This window comes from Pygocentrus nattereri, chromosome 1 (assembly GCF_015220715.1).
Source record: "Pygocentrus nattereri isolate fPygNat1 chromosome 1, fPygNat1.pri, whole genome shotgun sequence".
NCBI lineage: Eukaryota > Metazoa > Chordata > Actinopteri > Characiformes > Serrasalmidae > Pygocentrus > Pygocentrus nattereri.
The window spans coordinates 42,650,796-42,676,739 of record NC_051211.1 but is presented as its reverse complement, the minus strand read 5'-3'; the positions used below and the strand labels follow the sequence as shown (position 1 = coordinate 42,676,739).

The 25,944-nt window shown below is 39.0% G+C and overlaps 1 protein-coding gene across 1 annotated transcript in view; it reads left to right on the top strand.

Annotated features, from left to right (window-relative positions):
• Window positions 1-25,944, top strand: part of rap1b (RAP1B, member of RAS oncogene family) — a 78,766-nt gene that overhangs the window by 39,618 nt on the left and 13,204 nt on the right. The window contains exons 2-5 of the mRNA XM_017716857.2: window positions 4,278-4,356; window positions 17,116-17,184; window positions 20,475-20,531; window positions 25,017-25,157. Coding sequence (XP_017572346.1) covers window positions 4,297-4,356; window positions 17,116-17,184; window positions 20,475-20,531; window positions 25,017-25,157 — 327 coding nt within the window. The 5' untranslated portion in view covers window positions 4,278-4,296. The remainder of the gene's footprint in view (window positions 1-4,277; window positions 4,357-17,115; window positions 17,185-20,474; window positions 20,532-25,016; window positions 25,158-25,944) is intronic.

Below are 25,944 nucleotides of genomic sequence, written 5' to 3'. Positions count from 1 at the left end.
TTATTGTATATTCTTTTGTATTTATTGAGATATTTATTTTTTTGTCTAAGCAAATAATGACTTACTACCCAGACATATTGCTTATTAAGTATAATTTTCCCAAGTCCCTAAAACATTTGCACAACAAATTTCTAATGCATGCTAAAGTCTGTGACTGGCTTTTGCTGCAGCTGTAGGAGGGGTCCTTTTTTCAGATTCCTCTGAGTTGATGTCATGTTGATGTCAAACTGTGCATGATGTAATTGTTGCTTAAATTGGGTTAAAATGATCCACCTCTCTGACTGGACATGCACTCCTACTCCCCCCCACTGATGACTAATGTCTCTTTAACTATATTTTTCATTTCTGTTAACTGTAAAATGGTGTACAGTCTCCTTCTGCTGGTTTCTTATAGAACTCTTCCTGTTTTCGTGAAGTTGCCACATTAAAGGACTCAACACTTCAGTGCACACTCTACATGCATACTTGGTCATATGCAAAAGTGTAAACACCCCTGGTCAAATGACAAGTTGATTTTGTTGAACACACTTCTGCATAGTAGAAATCGTGCATTATTTTGCTCTAAAGTGTGCAGAACCATGCCATATTTAAGTGTGTTCTGTGTAAATGTGCTAACTTATTTTCACTTAGAAAATCAACAAAATGTCTTGATCAGAGATGTTCTCACTTTTGCATATGACTCTAAGTACTAAATGCTGCTGAAGTTTTCCTGAGTCTGTCTAAAGTCTTGTTTACAAAGTTGCATTTCCTCTACTTGCTTAGATGTATGTGACTCTTTTTGACTCTCTCTATTTCAGTCTCTCTTGCTTTCTCATATGGTGCTTTCACACCTACCTTGTTTGGTCTGGACCTTTGAACCAAAATAGCAGGTCTGAAAAGTGTCTTGGACCACGGTCCAGACTAGGTGTGCAGGAAAAACTTGATTCTTAGATGCATCACGATGTGGATGATTCTGAATCGATTTATAAATGTCAAAAAACTTTTTTCTAAATATTTAATTTTATACTGTAATGGCACAATGTGAAAAGCGGAACTTGGAAGTGGGTAAGGACAGAGCCTGGACAGTCTGTGGCGGCACATAACAAAAATACAATGGATGAGGGAGAAATCCGACCGACACCCTCTGCGTTAAAAGCCAGGTTAGGAGTCACAACCCAAATGTTAAGAAGAGCCATTTTGTCCTTTCAACAAAAATCATACCACCTTGGGACCCACAATGTTTAATGTCCAGTGTGGCTTGGTATGTGCTGATGTCCTAGTATAGGCTAAAAACTATGAATCTCTTTGCCTTTTAGTAGCTACTAGCGAGGCGAGATTTCACTGCTATGTGACCGGCAGTCTTCTCAGTTGTTGAGAGCCAGGGCTTTCGCACTGTGTTGCACACTGCATGGACATCGACTGCCACTGGATCTTATCACCCTAACGGCGCATTTTAGTTTAGTGGCAGCAGCGTCTCGAACAAGAGCAGTGAATTCTAGATCACTTTCGTTTGATTTATTAAAGGTAGTGCAAGTAAATTCATTATGGATCATTAGCTTTAAAGCAAAAGTATTTTTACAGTGTCCTCACACAGTGAATAAATAGGAATCCTGTATAGTAAAAAAAGATGCATCAAGGTGCTTCAATAATCGTTTTATAATCTCATCGCAGCCCTGAATCGTAATCGAATTGTGAGGTGCCTAGAGATTCCCACCCCTAGTCCGGACTAAACAGCTGGTCTCAGTGTGGCTCAACCTAAACCACAGTTCAGTTCTTTTGCAGTGTAAAGATGTTTTTTTTTTTTTAGATGGTTCAGACTTTAAGACTTTAACACCAGTTACAGGAATGTGAAGCTGGCTATCATTTACCCATTAAACAGATGAAGAAGAAAAGAGCAGTGAAAGAAGTAAAATGAGCCCACGGTGAGAGGAGATTAAATATTTCGTTGTAATTTGGTCCAAAGAAAGAGGCAAATGTCAACTTGCAAAAATGCATAAAAGTGCTGAAACATCTGCTTTACTTCCTTAGAGGATGACAGAGGGGATATTCATTTTTCTCCATTCAAACGGAAAAGGCTACCCGCCGAATTGAGTGCCCTTACACTCTGTCTTCTGTCTGTGTATTTTTCTCTCTCTCTCTCTCTCTCTCTCTCTCTCTCTCTCTCTCTCTCTCTCTCTCTCTCTCTCTTTCTTTCTTTCTTTCTTTCTTTCTTTCTTTCTTTCTTTCTTTCTTTCTTTCTTTCTTTCTTTCTTTCTTTCTTTCTTTCTTTCTCTCTTTCTTTCTCTCTTTCTCTCTTTCTTTCTCTCTTTCTCTCTCTCTTTCTCTCTTTCTTTTTCTTTTCTTTTTTTTTTTTTTTTAAAGGAACGTTGTGTTTTCCAATTTTCTGCCATGTTCTCATTTTGAGGGAGCATGTCACAATAGAAGTCTTATTCTCACTCTTTCTCTCTACTCACTTCCCAAACAAACCCATCTTTCTCCCACTCCTCCTTTCTTACTCACTCCCTCCCTTTCTCCTGCCAATGTAAATGGAAAGCAGAACATTAGATGACAGCAGAAGATTTATTCTTTGGTGGGGAGCTTAGAGGGAATGAAGTTAGATGGGGAGGGGGTCTGTCTCAAATGGCCATGTTTCTGTTGCATTAGATTTGGTTAAGTGGTGCGCACCCCTTTAATCGCTTCTCTCTGAGTGTACTGTGTCAGTCAGTCTGGCTCCAGTCACTGTACTGATGCCCAATAAAGCCCGGTCATGACTGATACACACATCCAGTCATTCTCTGTACACACAGGCTGTACACCCAGATTCTTAACACTTGTACAGAATCAGCTCTGTGCCAGGTCAGATGTGCAAGGGTCATCAATGCTATATTTGTTAGATTTATTTTTATTATTAACCCCTTGATCTGACCTTACCTATGTGTGTGTGTGGGTTTTTTTTTTTTTTTTTTTTTTTTTATAGAATTATGCATCATTGGGTCTCAGCTCTCCATTTCATGGTGATGCAATGGAGGGACAAAAATACCTCTCCAGCTAGTGAACTAGTTGGTTACCCAAAAGAGGGTGCTTAAATGGCCAAAGCAGCCTGTGTTCATTTTTAAAGATAAATTTGGTTACTGCCCTGTGACACTGATTTCCTTGACTTCATGTTCCCAACAAAAGATGTGGTTTCCCTGTTGACGACCACATTAGATTGAAAAGGAAGACTGTAGCACGGTCAAAGCTCTCACCCACAACATGAAAACGAAACGTGTGTGTGTGTGTGTGTGTGTGTGTGTGTGTGCGCATATGTGTGTGTTCTGGGAACCGAGGACTTATTTACGTATTGCAGCTTTCTGTGCGGGTGGTATTGCAAAGGCCAATATGTTATTGCTATAACTAGAGATAGCAAATTACTACTGTTTCTTTGTTGATATTGACCATCAAACTTTAAACTGCTTAAACACTCTTCTACCACATAAGAACAAATTTACGGCTAACAAGATCACATCACGCAATGCGAGCTTGTAGTATTTCAGGCTAGATTTGTTACAAGATTTGGATCACATTCATATTTTTGCCCTCCAAACCCATCTGCTATCATAATGCCAATTCTGATGTCCATTGATATCTTTAAGCTATCTCAATGATAAATAGTCCAAATTATTTGCAGCTCAGTATGTCTTTTGATGAGCAGAAGCCAAAGCAGAAGTTAACGAGAGAGGAAAAAGCAGAAAGAGAGCCCAGGAGCCTGGGTGTGGAGTGGACCAGATCTGTGTATGTGTGTGCGTATAAGAGGGTTATGCTCTACCACACCCTTCAGAGAAGTGTTTGCGCTGCTCAAGTGGTGTGTTAAGAACCATCTGATCAGTAACAGCAGAAGCTCCCACTTGCCTTCCTGTGTGCTGATGACCTTTGGAAGGTGTGGTGGAGTAGTGACATGCTGTAGCTTGTGCTAATAGTCCCACATCGTTGTGGAGGAAGTCAAGAGTTGGCCAGATATTGCCGGAAATCTCACACATCAGCTCTAGTAATGAGAGGATAGGTTAACATGTCATCTAAAATGGAATGAACCTTGCATCTATCTGGTAACCCACAGGGCTTTTCGGTGCTTTCCTGGTTTGTGCTTATTCTTTTGTATTTTTTGGTTCAGGTTTCCAGCCTCAGCTATACCTTAGGCATTTGCTCTGTATCCTAGTTCTCCCCATGACGGCATTGAAGACCAATTAAACTGTAAATTAATATTGCTTTAGAAATTTCTTTGGCTTAATAAATCATCTTGTGTGGAATAACTATGTCTGACCGGCTTCCTCTCTTTATTTCAGGTGATAACGGACACACTGCATGATGCGTGAATACAAGTTAGTAGTCCTTGGCTCTGGAGGTGTCGGCAAGTCCGCTCTGGTAAGTGACTCTGTCCCTTCTTATCTCCTTTAGGTTCAAATGATTTAAATAATTCAAACTGGAACATATTTATATTGATGTGTCCTCTGCCAAGATCTCCCAAGATAATGTTTTTTAAAGCATCAGGGTGATGTACCCCATTTTCATGTCTATGGACAGTCAAATTCCCTTAAACACAAATGGAAGCTGGGCTAAAACTGATGGCAGCCAAGACATGTTTGGTGTCTAAAGCTCTGAGGTTCTTCACTGAGACTGTAAGGCTAACATGCAATGGAAGCTTAGTCCATAATTGGCATCATGAATACTAATCCATGCTGTATTCAGTAAAAATGGACAAAATTATGCTTAAAAAGGGTGGTGGCAGCCATCTTGAAGCCTGAAATTCCTCTGTATTTTTCTCTATATTTTTTTAGATAAGTGTCACACCTTGTCAGAAACCACTTAGAGAAGTCTGTTTGAGATTACTTAACAATTCACCAATGTTTGAGACAAGCGTATAATGATTTAAGTATGCAGTTTGATGGGGTATAAACTTCCATTTCTTATTGACATTAGCCTTATTGCTCCATTGCAAAGCTAAAAAGGCCCACTTTGAGGGGCTCCTGAGAGGCACTGCTGACCTCATTAGGAGGTTGTAAGTTTGATCCCCAGCAATGCCACAGCCATTGATGTTCGGGAGTCCAGGAGAGTAATTGGCCTCCCTCTCTTATCAGTCAGCACAGTGCTAACCAATGTGAGTGTCTGTGAGCTGACATAACAGAATTAGCAGTTAGCCAACTGTGCTGAGGTTTTCAGTGGCATTCATCCAGGAGAGAATAACTGGCTTCACTGGCCCTCCCTCTACCTATAGCCAATGTGGGTGTCTGTTAGTTGACCTAACAGCATTAGCACTTAACAGAGTACGCTGAGCAGCACAATGATTTTGTGTTAGTGGCAGCTTGAAAAGATATGTTGTAGTGGTGGGTGACATGGCAAAAATCTTATTAAGAATTTCAAGAAATTTTCATGATGTATTAATGTCACAGTGTCTTATCTTATTTTCTGGTATCTGTTCAGCTAGAAAAGGCAGTCAAAAATAAGTGGTTCTGCATTAAAAAAAAAAAAAAATAAAAACACACCACAAGTATCTTGGCTGGTCAGCTACATTTGGAATGAGGGGATTTTTTTTTTGCCAAAATATAAAATATTGCTTTAATATTGAGTGATTGGATGGTTGCTTGGATGGATGTTGATTTTGCAGTTGAGTGCAAGGAGTGCCCCTATGGACTTTTAGTTAGCACCCCATTTTTTAGAAGTGCTGCACCCACAGTTTCTTGGAAGCAGAAGCTGGTTTTCTTTGATTTAAGGGAGAAGGCTACTCTGGGCCATAATGTGAGAGTTAGTCTGTCCCTTGAGGACCTGTCCTCGGAAGGGTCATTGAGAGGCTGTGAGAACACATCTGGCCTCTGGTTTGTTACTCTCATTTCATACGCTGAGTCAGAGATGGCAAAATGACTCTGTGAGTGCCTTCCACTGGACTTTTTTTTTTTAATTTTTATAAATATGGCAGCAGGCAGAAAAAAAAACTGTATCGTGCTGGATTGCCAGTACCTTTTGTAGTGTGTGTGTATGTGTGTGTATGTATAATATTTATATTTTTATATATATATATGTGTGTGTGTGTGTGTGTGTGTGTGTGTGTACACACACACACATATATATATATATATATATATATATATATATATATATATATATATATATATATATATATATATATAAAACACTTAAACAACACAATATAACTCCAAGTAAATCAAACTTCTGTGAAATCAAACTGTCCACTTAGGAAGCAATACTGATTGACAATCAATTTCACATGCTGTTGTACAAATGGAATAGACAACAGGTGGAAATTATTGGCAATTAGCAAGACACACTCAATAAAGGAGTGGCTCTGCAGGTGGGGACCACAGACCACTTCTCAGTACCTGTGCTTTCTGGCTGATGTTTTGGTCACTTTTGAATGTTGGTGGTGCTTTCACACTCGTGGTAGCATGAGACGGACTCTACAACCCACACAAGTGGCTCAGGTAGTGCAGCTCATCCAGGGATGGCACATCAATGCGAGCTGTGGCAAGAAGGTTTGCAGTGTCTGTCAGTGTAGTATCCAGAGGCAGGTGGCGCTACCAGTAGACAGGCCAGTACACCAGAGGATGTGGAGGAGGCCGTAGGAGGGCAACAACCCAGCAGCAGGACCGCTACTTCCACCTTTGTGCAAGGAGGAACAGGAGGAGCACTGCCAGAGCCCTGCAAAATGACCTCCAGCAGGCCACAAATGTGCATGTGTCTGCACAAACGGTTAGAAACCGACTCCATGAGGATGGTATGAGGGCCCGATGTCCACAGATGGGGGTTGTGCTGAATCCGATTGAGCACATCTGAGACATCATGTCTCACTCCATCCACCACAGACTGTCCAGGAGTTGGCGGATGCTTTAGTCCAGGTCTGGGAGGAGATCCCTCAGGAGACCATCCGCCACCTCATCAGGAGCATGCCCAGGCGTTGTAGGGAGGTCATACAGGCACGTGGAGGCCACACACAATACTGAGCCTCATTTTGACTTGTTTTAAGGACATCCCATCAAAGTTGGATCAGCCTGTAGTGTGTTTTTCCACTTTAATTTTGTGTGTGACTCCAAATCCAGGCCTCCAATGGTTAATAATTTTTGTGTGATTTTGTTGTCAGCACATTCAACTTTGTACAGAACAAAGTATTCAATGGGAATATTTCATTCATGCACAACAGCATGTGAAATTGATTGTCAATCAGTGTTGCTTCAGTGGACAGTTTGATTTCACAGAAGTTTGATTTAGTTGGAGTTATATTGTGTTGTTTAAGTGTTCTCAGTGTGTGTGTGTGTGTGTGTGTATGTATGTATGTATGTGTATGTATGTAGATATATGTATATGTATGTGTGTGTGTATATATATATATATATATATATATATATATATATATATATATATATATATATATATATATATATATATATACTAGAAAGATAGCTCTATTTTCACCATTTACTTAAGGAGTGTTAAGTTAGGCTTCTGTTTATGGTTATTTATTGCACAGTAAGCTGGTCTAGTAAACTGACTATCTGCACACTTCACACTTCTGTGCACAATTTATAATCTGCCTAATCAGTTAATCTTGTCTTAAATGCACCAGACTTTCTCTTGATAGGAGAAGTCTGACTTGCAAGAACAACATAATGATACAGTTTGATCTTGCAGCTTAGCTAAGAATTAGGCTTCTGCTTTGTTTCATATATAATATATAAAATACAAATTCCTTTACTGAATGTCTAGTTAAGTAAATTAATACTCAAATCTATATTCTCACCACATCCATGCCTAGTTGACACTGGCACTGTCTGGGCCCTGTCTAACCTTGTTACTCTCTTGTTAGCCTGTTAGATTCACTAGCGTAGCTCATCCTCTCCCAGCATGTTACCCTACTTATTTCCATCACACTGAACTCAAATAGTTGACGCACTGGAGAAGTGCCACAATGGCCCGACCCACTCTCCTCGGGGCCCGGCAGAGAAGCTGTTGGCTCTGTGTGTGTGTGTGTGTGTGTGTGTGTGCGCGCGCCATGGGCTGTGCGAATGACCCACCTCCCTTGCTCCCCCTTCCATCTCTTCAGCCGTAGCAGAGTTCTCTCAGTGTGCAGTTCAGACTTTTATTGTCCATTACCTCTAATTGGAGCACTGTGGATACGTCCACGTGAAAAGACCATGACGAGTAAATGTACTCGCATTAAGCTCCTTCCCTGGTTCGTGTTCAGAGACTGAGAAGTGGGGGGGGTCTGTACAGTCAGATCACTCTTCTGTCGGGTCAACATGGTAACGGTGCACTCTGTCTGCATGCAGCACAGTGCTTTTACTGCCTTCAGTGTAGAGCAGTAATGTTAATGCAGCACCAGCACGTGGACCACAGTTAGCACTGTTTAAAGCCTACTGGGCCGAGACTTTGTGGTCAGGTTTGTGCTGTGCAGAGGTAGTTTGATTTTATTACAGTTCTTTAGGAAACAATTACGTGCATCCAGGAATCTCATATTTCACCATGATTTCATTTAATTTAATTTAGATTGTTGATACAATTAAAAATTATTTTCAAAATACATCAAAACATAGTGGTTGTTGGAGTGTGTGTCTGTTTTGTCATATACTTTGTACTCCTCAGTTTCCAAAAAAACACTAGGACACTGTACAAAATGTAAATAAAAACAGACTGCAATGATGTGCAAACTATTTAAACCTATAATTAATTGAAAATAGTACAAAGACAACATATGTTGAAACTTGTGAAACACATATGCCCATTCTGAATTTGATGCCAGCAACGGATTTTTAAAAAGTTTTAGGGCGGGGTGACAAAAGGCCGGTAAAGTTATGTAATGCTAAAAAATAAAAAACACCTGGTGAAACATCTGTATGCAAGGAAAATATCTGTATGCAAGAGACAAGGCTGGAAACTAATATTGGAAGGCTGTGATCTTCAGGCCCTCAGGCGACATTGCATTTAAAACGGACATGATTCTGTGATGGAAATCACTTAGTGGGCTCAGGAACACTTCCGAAAAGACTTCCTCTGGACTAAAGAGCAGAGGCAACAACTGCCTTGTTATGAGCGCCGGTTTAAAAGTCAGCATAGATGGTAAAGGGGGTACATAAGTGCACATGGCATGGGTGACTTGCACTTCTGTGAAAGCACCATTAATGCTGAAAAATAGATGCAGGTTTTGGAGCAACATATGCTGCCATGCAGACAATATTTTTTGTAGGGAAAGCCTTGCTTATATCAGCAAGGCAATGCCAAACTACATTCTGTACGTATAACAGCATGGCTCCATAGTAAAAGAGTGTGGGTGCTGAATTGACATGCAGTCCAGACCTGTCACCACTGAAAACATTTGGTGCAGTATGAAACAATAAATATGACAAAGGGGGTCCCTGAACTGTTGAGCAGCTGAAATCCTTTAGCAAAGAAGAATGGGAAAACGTTGAAAGAAGAGGTGATGCAACACATTGGTAAACATACCCGTCCCAACTTTTTTGGAACATATTGCTGGCATAAAATCCGTTATCCGTTTTTCAAAAAACAATGCAATTTTTACATTTTATATATTGTACTATTTTCAATTAAGTAATGGGTTTAATTATTTTCACATCATTGCATCCTGTTTTTATTTACATTTTGCACAGCATTCCAACTTTTTATTTTTGAAACAAGTTTGTATGTTATAAAAAATTGTTATTATTATAATGCATTTTTGCATCCACTGGGGCATTTTTTGTAGATGCGAGGTGCACTGCATTCCATGCTTAAAAAGAAGCAGGATATGTATTTTAGGCAGTGGGTTAATGTGTTTGTTTGACAATGGTAAACATTTATGGACAGTGCTGTACAGCTCTGGGGCCTGTATCAACAAAGTTCAACATAGCCTCAGTCAGGAACTCTGTATAAATCTCAAATCTAGAACTTATCCTGATCAAACTGGGCATGAGGCACGATGGTGATGTATTCCAATAAAAGATACTGTTGTGAGGTCGACAATCCAGGTTTAGCTTATCTAAGCTTCAGGTTAACTGGGTAAGCAAGAAATCCTGTTTAGCCAGACTACTGGGTGTTTAAAAACACCAACCACTGGCAGTGACTAGGCAGAAGGCATGTTCAGTATTGATTGGATGATTGTATTTCAGTTTCAGTGAAGCTTTTTGCACAGGCTGGAGGAGTGCTTTTTCGGTCATGGTGCTCCATAAACAACAGTAAAAAGAACCACACTTCAGAGATGCAGTGTGGCCTACAGGGTTAGTATCTGATGTACTGAAGGGAGCTGAATAATAGCCAAGCATAACATGAAGTGTGACTAAGCGCTCTTCATACAGAACATAAAGAATAAACCGTGACAGGGTGTTGTATGAAAATCTGTGATGAAGAGGCCGTTTGGATTATTTTTGTATTGCCTCATATCCCATCATCATTTGTCCAGCTTACATTGCAGCAATTAGCCAACAAATTCACACTTCACATCTTTACATTGTGGTGTTCTTTAATAAAGTTTTTATCCATTTGTTCTATTTATACTGCAACTACAACAGTCTCTTATTCAGCTACCTTCAACACAGCATCCATTAGCCCACTGGACCTGGTAGTCATATAGTGGTCAATAGTAGAGGGCTGTGCTCTTCGTGATTGATGACCCTGGGTTATTGGGAGTGAGTTCAGGGCCTGGGAGTGTGCTGGTCATTTCTGTTTGCTCACACTCAATGGGTTTCCCTGACTACAGCAGGGCAGGCAGCCTGGGATACTGAGGCATCTGCAAACATAGTGCTGTGCATCTGTATGATGTTTTTGGTGGGGGCAGCAGATGGGAATGGCAGGTTGAGGGTGTGTGTAAAGGTGGGAGTATACTCAAAGATCCTCTTTTTTTATTTCTTTTTTTTATTCTTTGTAATTTAAATGGTTGATCTAAATAGTTATTTAGAGTGGTTTAGGGTGAAAACATTCATTCTTGAGAAACTTGTCAGAGTTGTTCAGTGGTGGTGATGGGAACCAGAGTTTACAGAAAGTTATTATACAGAATGTTAATAAAGATGCTTCCTCATACCTGAGACATCAATTTACACTACTTTTGAGAAGGTTTTAGCCTAAAACATACTTTTAAAAAACATTTGTGGTGGAGAAGTACACGTAGACCATTGGAGGACAAAACGGTCCCTGAAGAAAATTTTGTTCATATTTGCCACAATTTTACCAGTATAAGCTGCCATTATTTTATTGTACTTCACTGTGTATTGTAGTTTATTGTATTGTTTTTTTTTTATTGTATTGCATTGAATGGCACAGAGTTCTGCGTTCAACTCTGTTTCTTTTTCTCTTGGTGTCTGCAGTGACATCTTGTTTCTAGCAGTATCTGAGCTCAGGACTGTCTTTTTCTCTAAGCTATTGGTAACTAGCAAAGATACTTTCTCTAGATTGACAAACCACTTCTTGTAAGTCGCTCTGGATAAGAGCGTCTGCTAAATGCTGTAAATGTAAATGTACCAGTGTGCATGTTCAGTGTTCGTTTTGGGTAGTAAATAAAACGGGTGTATTTGTTTTGAAGACATTGCAATCTGCACTCTCGTTTTCACCACCACCATTGTAAAGAAATCTGATTCGGAGCTTCTCTAGAACAGAGCATTTCACATCAAACCTTTCTGAATGAACTTGTTCCCATCTTAATTGTTGAATTACACAGACACAAATTTTATTCCTATTTAAAACAATAGAACAACTTTATGAAAGATACCAAAAAACACATCTTCCAAACAGTTCCAAAGTAATTAAAAATCAGACTCTGCTCTGAATTAAAAAAAAATAACCGACTACTCCTCCATGCAGTCATGTAACTGGGATGCAAACAGCCATGTGATATAATTGGACCAAATGTATATACGGAAGGTCTGGGGACAAAATAACCACAAAAAACGTGCTGCACAGTGCAGCATAAGGACCCACATATATTGTCCTCTCTCTTGCTCAAAAGGAATCTTTTTGTGTTTTGTTTAAAGTGTACATGCACCTTAGAACCTCAAGAAAAGCAAAAGGTAGAGCTAAACATAAGCATCATATATAAATAAATGGATGTCCAGAATTTGCCCTACTTTTACTCTTAAGTATTTATTCTTATAGTATTTACTCAGTATTTATTTCATTAAAAAAAGGAAAGTGCCCCTTCATTACTGTTTATGCTTCTGAAGCATTTTTGCACCCACTTTCTTACAGATAAATAGGTAGAATTACAAAAATGTCTGAAATAAATTGAGAAGAAGGAGTTTAATGACAAAAAAATCCTAGGGCCCTAACCTGACTCAGCACAGGAGACAAAACCATTATTCGCCCCATAAAAGATGAAAGATATTCCTCCTTAAATTCTCTTCAGAAAAGCGAATGTGTGAGTGTACGAGTGTAAGAGATGGCGTAATGGTGCTGGGCTGTGCTGATTGTGAAGTGGTGTGTGTGCCTGTGTTCTGATGAGATCCACTCCCTCTCTCAGTGGAGCTCCTTCAGAACCGTTTGGTTTGTGGATGAAGTGCTAACTGAAGTATTTCCTGAGGAGGGCTGAATAATGCTCCGAGAATGATGTCAATGTCATGTCACAATCCCCCTCCTCAACGCTGCCAGACACACTCACACACTCTCACACACAGACTCAATCAAAGAGGAGGACTGTGGCAGAGAATCCGGGGAGGGGGGAAGCAATTATCTATTTCAATAAAACTTTTTTTTCTTTTTCATTCCATCTGTGAAGAAACTAGCCTTTGCTGAGTTTGAATGGCTTTACATCTGTGGCTCGGCTTCAGTGAACTACAGTCAGAAATGAAATATGAGCTGTGAAAAGAGTTTTAGGCTGCAGGAGATTAAACTGATCTGTCTTAATTACCAAATATGCCTTTTGAAGATTAAAATGCTGATTTGCTGTGACTGGACCCTTCAAAATGTGTGTTTGAATATAAAAACTCACTGTTATTGTGAGAGAAATGTTAGTTGTTGCATTCATTTCTTAATTATGTCTGTTGATATGTCCAGGAAACCATTTAACTCTTAATCAAAATGATAAAAATAGCTTAGTTAGTTATAGCTAAGTTACAGCCATGTTAGCTACGTGTGCAGCATTCAGGCTGACATTCAGAGTGTTTGTACGAATGCAGTGTTTCTCACACACAGATTATAGTTGCCCTCCCCAAGTATGCTGACAGCCACCAAAGTATATTTTGTCATCTTTTAATGATTTTTTTATATATATATATGTGTGTGTGTGTGTGTGTGTGTGTGTGTGTGTGTGTGTGTGTGTGTGTGTGTGTGTGTGTGTGTGTGTGTGACCCATAGCTATCACAGACATGTAGTGAATGTGGCCCATTGAAATATTGGACTACTTCATCACTGAAGCATGAGACTTGAAGGAGGTTTCAGGGGGGTGTGTGTGTGTAAAAACATTCGTGGTAATCCACTTCCAGATCACTTGGCTGCGGTGATTAGAGAATGTTGCTCTTTTGTGGTGAACTGGAAAAAAAATGGAGCTTCTGGAGTGCGTTCTGAACGTAAGTTCTTCCCATCTGACCCAAATTCTGCTCCAAGACCTACTCAGCGGCTGTAGAGTTCAGAGCAGTGCTGTATTATGGGGTGTACAATGCATTAAAATACCCTGCGGGCCTCTGTGGGTCTGCTGCTTGTACAGCAAAGCAAAGTCTTCCACAGCCAATTGTGCTACATCTGTTGCTGTCTTTTTACAGTTGGTGGAGGGCTGGAAAGTATGACTGTTATCGTTATGTTATTGTTGATAAGTATAGTTTTCTTAGTATATCATTGGTATCTTCAGTACTTCTGAAACACTGATCAACTTCATGAATCATAAAAACTGGTTTTAGACTAACTGACCAAATTCTGATAAGTCCTGCCTGCCTTTGTTACTGTTTGTTATTAGGATCCATACTAAAAGACAAAAAGGTTCAGTAGCACAAAGGAAAATGAATAACCAAACAGAAAAAAGGACATTTGAGAAGAGAAAAAAATGTTTTGAGAACTGACATGAAAGTGAAAGTAATTTGGAGCAATTGAAAGTTTAAAGCTGCACTTTAAAGTAGCAGGTTTTCATGTCTTGTATCTTTCATTTCTAATGTAGATGTTTGAGCATTGAGAATTCCAATGTGATCCAGTAAAATCATACACTCACAATTTCTGAACTGTTCTAAACTGTGTTTAACATAGTGATATACTAATGTGGTGATCTTGTTGGAGCAGCCCCCTTGCTGTACCAGTGCTAAGACGAGGAAACTTTTCTCTGATACTGTGGTGATTTTGTCACCATAAAAAGATGTGCTTGTTTTTTTTGTTCATTTTCAAACCTGCTTTTTAAACCGATTCCTGCATGAAATGTTTGCATGATGGAGTTGAGTCACAGAGTGTGGATTCAGATGCATTTTTGTAGGAACGAAGAACAAATATTCTGAATACTAAACAGAGAAATAAATACCAGTGTAACAAGCAGCTAGTATTTGATTTATTCTGGTCAACCTTAGCCTTTTAAATGTGGTACAGCTCTTTTGTTACTAAACTGTTTACAGTTATTTGTAAACCTTAAACTAAATATTGTAATACTTAATTTATGTAATGAAAATATCTTCAGCAATTGCGATTATCTTTTCATCATATGACCCACTGTAGTATTCTCTCTACAGTGCAGATTGCTACAGTGGCTGCCCACACACACCACTCCCTTACAGTTACTCACTCCACTTTAGAGATGTTATCATTAGGATCTATTGCCTGTACGTGCCTGCTTCTCACATCACTAGCTCTCTACATATGACACATTCTGTCAGCCTCTGTTTCTATGTGTGTTTATTTAATGTTTATTGTCTTTGGCAAAGTGTGTGAAAAGAGTATGTGCATGCATGTGTATGTGTAAACTAGTTTTGTGGAAGAAAACTGCAGTACAGTAAGAAGCACAGCTGAATTTACAGTCACTGCGTGCTGGCACTTTCAGCTGTTTGTCAGCACCACTGAAGGACCCCTGAGCAGGACATATTGAGAATATATATTATATACATTATATATATACTCTTCACATTGTATGTAAATTAATGAGGAAAGGACTAATAGAAATGACCTAAAAAGTCTGGTTCCATTGGCTTACATTAAAAGTAAAGTAGGTTTTTTCCTTTTCCTGTAAGGTTACCATTTTGGAGATACAAGGTTTTGTTCTGGCAACAGCAATGCTTTTCTCCGTAGATGGTTAAGAGTAAGAGACAATGCAGAGGTTATTTGGATGGAGTACTGTGATGATACAGGCTGAATATGCGTGCGTGTGTTTGATAAATTCGTAATGGTTCTGATCTGCAGCCCCTCAGCTTGTAGTAGTACCCTTGATCTTTTCACACAACACCATCCATAAAAACTTTCTCATCAAAATATACATATTTATTGTACCCCAATACAGCTGAAAGATGCTAAACTTACTATGAGAAGGGTCATGCATGATGCCATGAACTTTCCATAACACCTGTTGATTAGAGGGCCTCTGTTGGTGAAAACAGAACTTTTTATCGTAGCATTTAAACATGTGTTTAAATTAAACATAATTATCGATTATTAACCTTACTACAGTGTGAATTGGATATATATTATTTTATTCCACAATTCTCTCACTCACTCATGTATATCAGTGCAATTGCTGCCTCCCACTAATTGTCAGCATCTTAATTACTTTTTGTTGTTTAGTGCTCAGAGTGCGTGTGGGAAGTGATTAATACAGCTCTGCTGAGATCTTTTGGGGTCTTTGTGAGACTTGGAAAGGACGATCAAAGGTCTCCTTGCCACTCTACTTCCTCTGTCTCTACGTTTCTATGGTAACACTGAAGTAGCTGAGGCTGTGAGGTTGCATGTCACTGCCGGTTAATCATCACCATTAAATGTACCTTTTACAATTAATTTTCTCCAAGTGAGGAAAGAGTTTTCTGTATTATGTGGTGTTACACAATCTGGGTCATGTAAGTGAAACTAATTTGATGTGAATATGGATTTTATTCTGTGGTATCTTTTGTTGCTCATTTAAATCTATAATTTACTTTCAAAGAATGAATGTGTTGCTGTTAATTGGACAAAGGCACATTTTTACTGGTTTATATATGAAGATGTTGTTGCTGGCTCATTTTTTCATTCCTGCTTTTTAAGCCCTTTGTCACTAAAGATGTTTTCATTTATCAGAGCACCAGGTAATTGCTTGCTAACATTAGTGTCCAAGAAAAAGAACACCCTGTTATGCTCTTGGCTGTCATTTTTATACACCAGTTTGCTCTACAACCAAGAGCCAATGGATGTCATTTTTAAGCCTTCTGCAGTCTTTTAGCACTGTGAAAATGCTTTGAACTGAGTTTTGCCTGAATGCATTTCAGAAGCTGTTGCGCTTACTTTTAATTTTTTTATATCTTTACTTTAAAGAAAACATTGGGTCCATTCCATGTCAGATTAAAGACAGCAGGTTTAGGCAAGATCAAGCCATACACAGTTCTGTGCTAAAGTCTTTGGCACCTGTGCAAACTGTGTAAACCATTCATCTGGGAGTTAAAAAAAAAAAAAAAAAAAAAACTAAACCAAACATGATGCACTAAATCAGTTATTGACTCCTTGACACCTTTAGCCATCACATAAGCTTGTTATTGGAAGATAACTACAAATAATACAAGGTTTCCTTGAAAAGGATGTATAAATGGTTGAAATTGATATACATAAAATCAGTTCTTGTATTGTAATTAATTGTATTAATTTTGTATTATTTCTAGCATTATTGTTTTTCTGAGCAAAGAAACACAGCCCAATTAAATAGTTTATAATCAGATTAAACATTATAGGAGTAATACGTAATGTAATACGTTATTCATTTTCTGGGGTTGGGCTTTGTCCAAACACCATTCTTTAATAGACTATAGGTTGTAAATGTTTAAAAATGGGCAAATTTTGCCTTTTAAATATTAGTGGCAAACTTTGATATTTTTTGTTTTTTTTAATTGTTTTCTTTTAATATTCTTTTTGCTTTTATATATGTAAAGCACATTGAATTGGCTTTATGTATGAAATGTCATATAAATAAACTTACTTTGCCTCTTGTAAATATAAATATATAAAAAAGTGCCTTTTAACATCAGTTCACCTCTCTGTTTCTGTCTTCAGACTGTTCAATTTGTTCAAGGGATCTTTGTGGAGAAGTATGACCCTACAATAGAAGACTCGTACAGAAAGGCAAGTACACCTTCTTCCTAGTTATCTTGGTTTTTTTAATGGTGGTGTAAATGCATGGTGAGCCTTCAAAAACTGAAGATATGGGCCCCGTACCAGAGCTGTATGCTAAACTCTTCCACAATATACACAAACACAGCTGTAGCCACTCCTAACACTCAGCAAAAAAGGATGATCTGTAGTACTAAGGAAAAGTTCTTTGACTAGTAACTTCTAAGGCAAGGGTTTCCAAACTTGTTAATGTCAGGCTCAAATGTAGCGGTGGTATTTGTCTCAAAACCCACCAAATTCTTTGAGTGGTGACATGACAAACTTGTCAAAAAGTGTCCTTAAAGTGTCATTCCATTTTACTCAGTATTCTCTTCTTAGCATCAATTAATGCAAAAGCAAACAATGAGAGAGGATTAAAATGTGCAGAGGCCTACATTCTAACATGTTTGGTGAAACTGGAATAAAAAGATAAAGTAATGATCACTTGTTTATGTATTTAGATGTAATAGACTCGGGCATTACCTTCAGAAGGTGCATATTAATAATATTTAGTCAGATTTATTTAGATTTGTTCTTATCCATGTTACCAGCTAGATGAGTCACCAGTTTGGTCCTCTGATCATCACTGATTAATTAGGCCAAAGCAAACTTGTTTTATACCAAAGTGGAACAGATTTTGAATGCTTTGTACATATTTAGTGGCATGTAGCTCATGGCAAGCAGCAACTGATATTCTTGAAGCATTGGCAGACCCGCTGTTGATCGCATCACTTCATTTGTCACACTACATTTTGAACACACTTGACTGTGTTTGCTGCCCATGGCCCATATCAGAGGACACACCACACTTCTTGGTGCTATATAGACCTGCTTTTAAAAGGTTCTTTATAGAACCATAAACAGCAGCTTCTCCATTATGGATAAAAACTATTTATCCATGCAAATATGTAAGTATCAAGTGGTCCTGTAAGTTGGATTGGTACTATATAAAACCCTTGAATTTTTTAAGGGTGTACACTGACTTGCCTTCTTCTCTTTTGTATGACTCTGCATGTCACAAGTCTGCCTGCCTCTGTGTCATCAAGCATTGTGCCTGTAATGTGTCAGAGAGCAAATGTGTGTGAGTGTGTGTACGCAGAGTTGCAGTTGGTCTGACTGCACCCTCAGCTGATAGTGATTTACCTGAGTGGGTGGGTAATGAGAGAGATCAGTAATGGAAGGAAGGACCATGGGCATGCATAAATCAGCTGCCTGACGTGTTTGCTGCCATTCATGTTTATTAATGGCCACGACGCATGGCCCTGAGACAACAACTACAACTAGAAATGGAGCTCCTGTCAAACTGTAACAGGAAGTCCCATGTGGGTCACCACCCCTCTTCCTCTTTGTGCTTCACACTGACGCCCCAGGGGCACTTCCTGTGGGCGAGGTTTACCGGTGTTGACAAAGAGTGCCTTACAGCACTGGATGCAAGCCAATGTTGTGTTGTCACTCATCCAAAAAAAATGTGGAATGTGGAAACCCCCCACTCGAAAGCCAGGATTTCTTTCAGGGTGATTATGAAAGATTGTTCTAGATCAGGGTCCTAAAATTCAGAGAAACGCCTCTCCTAAACAAAGGCCCAAGAGAACTGAGTCGTGGGCCAGTGATTTTCCTTAAAAGCTGGATAGAGAGTATTAATCTTAGATATTTCACTTCATGAATTTTGTTTGTTGTCATATACAAATTTCTTCACCTTTTAGGTTGTGTAGCTAGCCATCCTCTAGGCCACAACTGAAATGGTTCCAACTAGTGGTGAAATTATACATAATATGGCCAAAAAGTATGTGAACCCCTAAACACATCTATATGAGCCTGTTGGACGTCCTGTTCCAAAACTGTGGTCATTAATATAGAGCTGGGCCCACCTTTGCGACTGTAACAGACTTCAGTCCTTTAGGAAGGCTTTCCACAAGATTTTAGCGCTCATGAATTTGTGCCCATTCAGTGAAAAGTGCATTTGTGGGGTCATGCGCTCATGTTGGACAAACTCATGGCTCAAAATAGCTGTTCTAGTTCATTTGAAAGGTGTTTGTTGAGATTGAGGTTAGGGCTCTGTGCATTGCTCCACCACACCAAACTTGTCAAAGCCTGTCTTTATGGACATCGCTTTGTGCACAGGGTGCAGTCATGCTGGAACAGGAAAGGGTCTACTCTAAACTGTGGCCACTAAGTTGGAAGCATATAATTGTCCTCAATGTTTTTGTATGTTGTAGCAATGATATTACCCTTCTCTGGACTTAAGGAGCTGAGCACAAACCTTGAAAAATAGCCCCAGACAATTATCCAATTATCCTTCCTCCACCAAACTTACTGTTGGCACCCTGTAGGTAGTATTCTCCTGGTATCCACCAAACTCAGATTCGTCCATCAGACTGCCAGATAGTGACGCGTGATTCATCCACTGCTCCAGAGTCCAGTGGTGCTGTGCTTTTCACCACGCCAGCTGATGCTTGGAATTGAAATGGATGCACAGTAACGTTAGGCCTATGTAAGGCTGCTCAGCCATGAAGTCAGAGGTCCTGTTGAGAGTTTACATGGTCTACTGCTTTGTGGTTAAGCTGTTGTTGCTTTTAGATGCTCCCATTTCACAATAATAGCATTTACAGTTGATCAAGGCAGATCTAGCAGGGCAGAAGTTTCATGGACTGACAGTGCTATGTTTAGTCACTTAACTCTTCAGTATGACTCTCTTTACTGTCACTGGTTGTCTAGTGAGCATGGCCATGTCTTTGTTTTTTTTATATACAACTGTTAGCAATGGGTATGGCTAAAACACGAGAACTCAATAATCAGGAGGGGTGTCCGCATACTTTTGGTCATAACGTGTATTTCTCAGATAGATAATGTATACATTTTATTACTAGAACATTTTAAGGTCTTCTTACTTTTTGCATTTGGAGACATAGGATTCTAATCCTAAATGGCTCATTCAGTCGTCTCTCTCAGGCATCTGGATCATCCCATTCAGGGTCCAACTTGCACAATATGAGTCAAATTGAACACAGTGCTGTGAGACAGCTAGTAGCCCCCGCAGGCTTTTTTTTTTTTTTTTTAAATTAGCATTTAGCATAGCCAGCCCGTTTATGTGTCATTTCTAAGCCAGCAGGGAGTTAGCTAGCAGTTCTGGGATGCCCCATGGGCAGCATCATTAGTGGCCAACCATGGAGAAAGGAATGCATCGAATGGTATTAGTGTTCATATCAAATTTTGTTGATTGATTTTATTTATTTGTTTGTTTTCCTCTCTTTTTTTTTTTGCAGCAAGTGGAGGTGGATGGACAGCAGTGTATGCTGGAAATCCTGGACACTGCAGGGACGGTAAGGTCTTATGACTGAATTCTAATTTGTTGCCTTAGCATTTAGAATTTTAAACACTTTAAATATTTTAAATTCTGCATACTTTGACATAAATGGATGTTGAATCTAGGGTTGTCCATTTATATTAATCAAGTGATTTAATGATTACCAGCCTTTAGAATTCCAAAATAACTTTATTTGCAGTGCTGAAAATTGTTCAGCACCTCCTGCAAAATGTTCCATTTGCCTCCATTAAATGACCTGTTTTTGTTTTAGCTTTCTCTAGCCCATCATAGTGTAAAATCTAGGTCTGTCATTTATATTCTTGATAAAATGCGTTATCACAATCATTGTGTTGCATTAGAATAGAGATGTTTAATGTCTGCCTGTACTACAATTAGACAAATAAAAATAACCCTCACTCCATCTCTGTCTTCTCGATTGTTTAATTACTCATCTGTTTGAATTCAACCAAATAGGATGCCAATGTCTGACCCAACCTATCAAAAACGGTTGTGGCCTGTGTGCCAAAATAAAATCTTTAAAACTGTTATAAACTTAAAACAAAATAAAACTATTGCTTGTCTGCTGTTATTAGCGGTAGCTCCTGCTGTGAGAATGATACAAACGTCTGTAAAGTCAAATGTTAAACAGGCCGATTTGCGTAGACAGTGCAGCACTGATGTGCATAAAGCATGTAGTTAGATTATGGGTCAGTGACTTTTTCTACCAACTCCCCCTCCACCCCAATATGTTTACATATTGCCTCTTCACCAGCCATAGATAAAACACCCCTTCATTTTAGCATCCTATAAAAACATTCTGTAAAAACATTTCTAGCACTGCCCCTGGAGGAGGAGAATTAGGAAGCCTATTAGGTGCTGTTTAATGTTATTATATGTTGTAGCAGTTTACATTAGCATCATGCAAACTGCTAGCAAATCATTATCAGTTCATTGAGGAGATAAATTGTGATTATTTTTAAAATTGAGTTTTACTGTGTAATCGTGACGGTCATAATTGAATCATATTTGCTCTGTTAATGACCTAAACTCATGTTACATCCTTATATGCTTCTTGCTTAGCTCAGATTGTTGGTATAATTCAGTACCAGATTTGAATATCTGTATATCTATTATGATGCTCAATTTGACAAAAATCATTAACGCTTTCAGAGATCAAGTTCAGTTGAGTTTCTCAAGCCACTGAATCCATGCTTTGAAATGTGATCTAAGCCCTCCAAGGATGTACAAATGTATTTTAGTTGCAAACACAACAGAGGAGCCTTCTTTTCCGCATTCAGGTGCTAAAGGGCTTAGAGTGGGCCTCTCCCCTGATGAGAGCAAGGCATGTTTGCAGTTTCCTATTCCCCTGTTTTATAGCCCCAGAGCCCTGGTGACAGATGGTGAATGCTGTCCTTGGGCTTTCTGCGCCAGAGTGGCACCACAGTCTAACACTGAAGAGCCAAGATGGCTGACAAAGCCTCTGACAGCAAGCTTACAAAGCCTCTGACAGCAAGCTTACTCATGGTTTAGCCTGTTTCAACATGTGTGACCAACTGAAAACAAATGTCAATTAATTTATTTATTAACTATTCTGAATTCTTTACCGCCAGATTGGCCAAAATATTTTTTCCCTTTTTTAAATACTTGAATCTCACATTGTGTAGAATAAGTTAACACCTGAAACATAAGTGTTAGTACTTTTTATTAGTCAAAGTTGCGTTGTAACATTATTTGCTGTTTTTGACCCAACTAGCTTTTTTTTAGGTACGAGGTAAAAGGTAAAAATCGGACTATTTCCTTCATGCATCCCTACAATTTTCCAGATTTAAATTCCGCAAAAAATAGAAATGTATGTGCTGAGGTGGTTTGTATGTTTTGCGAGTTCTTCATGACAAACCAACATGAGGCAGATGTAGAAGTTTGTTCCAATTAAGCAAAATAACAGCCCAGTCACCGTGAAGTCACAGTATCAGTATCACCAAATACTCAACATTCTATGGTTCCGGTATTGGAAAGGAAAATCTTTTCTGATCATCTAGCCTGTATCTGAAGGTCTGCTGGTGATTTACTTAAAAGAATGAATGAATGTGGTGATGAGAGAACAAGGAAGTTTCTAGCCTTTTCTATTTTTTAGATGTATCTAGTGCAAATGTCAACTTACCCCAGCTGTAAGCACATATGACAATTGTATCCTTCCTGTGGTATTTCAGACTAGAGGCCAAGCAGCTCTTTGATGTTTGAGTGTGTCAGCAGCACACACACACACACACACATGCATGTGTGTTTGTGTTTATTTTTTTCCTCCTCAACAAATCACAAGGCCCTCACAGGTGGACTCTCCGTCCTGTGGACAGAAGAGTAATTATGTCTCCATTGTGGCCTCTTCATACCCTTACAAATGTGTTTCCTTTGGCAACAGCCTCCCACTCAACAAGAATGGCATGGGCCATTGGATCAGTATCCCAGTATGCAAGGAGAAGCAACCCTTAAACCTAATGAGGACACTTTCTGCTCGTTAACTCATCATTATCTTAACAAGTGGCACCTATCAGTTCAGACACATTCTTGTGTGAAGCAACTCTTTGAAGCGGTTTCAATGAAGCTTGTATATGTGTAGTTCTAGAGCATCTTGCATATATTGAAAATAAATGATTATCTGTGACCGAGGGGCGTTTGCCCCCATGCTTTAATACTATGATTCTCTTCTGTAGCTTATAGAAGCTTGTAGATTGATTCACAAAACTCAATATGAAACTGTTCATATGTGCAATAATAACAATTGTGTGTGCAATAACTCAGAGGGACACTAACTTAATTTAAATAATTTAAATAATTGTAACTGCTTTTACCTGATGTTTCACATTACTATCACAATCACCGCCACCTTACTATATGCTTAAGTACTTAAATCTGGTGTACATACTGTAAATTCTCTATATTGTCTTAAATTATTAGTAAAGTGTTTATTTTTACATAAATGGCTGCAACTGTAACAACTGCAATTTCCCCCTGGGATCAATAAAGGAATCTGAATCTAAATCTGAATCTGAATATAGTGCTAGACAATTCTTCTAGATGTTCTTAAAACATCCCCGAAGATTAATTTATAACTGTCTATGAAACTACTGTTCATTTACAAAGTATGTTTCTAATCTTTTGGAATCCAAGGGGCTGATATTGTAAGGAATGATTTGATGAAAAAAAACTCAGATTAACACAATTTTCCACTTACCCCAGATCTAGTTGATAAGCCATTACATTTTTGATGTCTAATTTTTATTTATGTAGTTTAGTGCTGGATCTACAAGGTTAATGTTGCTAATAAACATTAGAAGAGATCCCCAAACCTTTTCAATAAACACATTCTCAAACTCTGTTCAGGTCTTCATTAAGGTCGAACAGACTTAATAATGTTACTTAGGGTACAGTATGACTTACTGTGAACTGTAACTTTACCATGTAGCCACATGCTGTAGGCAGCCAATTTGACTGCATATTGTGTGCATAAGTCACATAGACATACAGAGTGTATTGTAGCATTTTGTTATGCTGTGAAGTGTTGTGTATTTGTATAGTTCACAGGAAGTCATACTTCACCTTAAACCACATAGTCAGGTCTTCCTGCTCTTAATGAAGACCTGGATGCAGTTTTAGCGAGTTGAGAGAAGTTTTGATGTATTTACAAAAACGATTATTGACTGTTGACTTTGCAAAATTGTGTAAAATAGATATTTCAGTGAACCATGCATTTAACCAGTAGTGCACAGAAAATGCACCTCATTTCTCATGCTAATAACTCCATAAATTACATATTAGTTTATAGTACCTAAGTAATTTTAGTAGTTACAGAATAATAAGTCTTAAGATAAATAACTTTATATTAAACCCACAGTTTAGGCTCCTGAGTGGCGCAACCGTCTAAGTGTTGGCCATATCATTAGGAGATCGCAAGTTCGATCCTTGGTGATGCTACAGTCATTCATAGCCCCCCCCCCCCATCACTCAGCACTATGCTAGTCAGAGCAGGCGTCTGTTAGCTGACGTACCAGATCTGGCGGTTGCCGCTTTCCTCCAAGCACGTTCAGCTGTCCAATGATGTTGTGTGAGTGGCAGTTCAAAAAGATGCGGTGTCTGGCTTCAGTCTTGGAGGAAGCCTGTGCCAGCCTTCACCCTCCTAGCGTTGATAGTATTGTGTGATTGGGGGAGTCCTAACTAGAGGGTGCAGTTGGAGAGTACTAAATTGGGGAGAAAATTGGGTGGTTAAAAAAAAACTGCAGTTAAAGGAGATTGCCATTATGTCTGGTATTTGTGTAAAAAAGATTGTATCAAAAAAGTTTTCCAACACAACATAGAATAAAAAATTTTGCCCAACTCTGAGTTTGGAAATTGTGCCTAGTAGTTATGCAACATTGCTCTCACTTTCTGTAAATGGTTTTAATTCACATATCTTGTGCTGGGAAATCACCAGAATTCATAATGTGTTCGTTTCACTTCTAAACAGGAACAATTCACAGCCATGAGGGACCTGTACATGAAGAACGGCCAGGGCTTCGCACTAGTATACTCCATAACGGCACAGTCCACATTCAACGACCTGCAGGACTTGAGAGAACAGATCCTGCGAGTTAAAGACACTGATGATGTGAGTCGATCCTCCTTCCCCGTTTATCCATTCATCGTTCATAAAGCCCTTTTTTTTCTATCAGTGGCCTCTGTCATGTTCTCTGCTCCCTGTGTGAGTGTGTTGCTTTGTGGTCAGCTTTGATCTCTCTGCATTGTTTTTATAGATTCAGTATTGGTCTCTTTTCTCCAAGCCTTCCCCCACCTCTATTTCTACCCACAATGTGTTGATGGTCTTGAGGGTTCACTTCTTTAACTAGTTTTTGTGTCTATATTTATCCATGCTTTGTCCTGCTCTTTTGTACATATAATTAGTGTAGGTGGTATTTGGGTTGCAGGCTTATTGGGTTTCATTCATGGTGGGTTAAAGTCCAACTTTGTTGTATGAATACAAAGAACAAGCAGGAAATGATTCCCAGTAAAGAGGTGTGTGTGTGTGTGTGTGTGTGTGTGTGTGTGTGTGTGTGTGTGTGTGTGTGTGTGTGTGTGTGTGTGTGTGTGTGTGTGTGTGTGTGTGTGTGTGTGTGTGTGTGTGGTTCAAAATGTTTCCGAGAAGGAAGATAATGTCACAGCCCCTCTGACCTGCACTATTTCAGTTGTCTTCCTCATTGCAGATGGATTAGGAAAGGTCTTTGCACAGCCAGCCATGAGACTGCCTACAGTTTTACTTCTCTGTTGACCTGAACTCCACTGACTGTATAAGCTTAGTTTGAGCTGAAGTTTGGTGCTATTCATAGTCTGAGTATATGCGTTTCCTCTCGGTTTCAGACTTCCTCTCCCATTTCGGCTCAGAGCTTCTGATTCAGTGT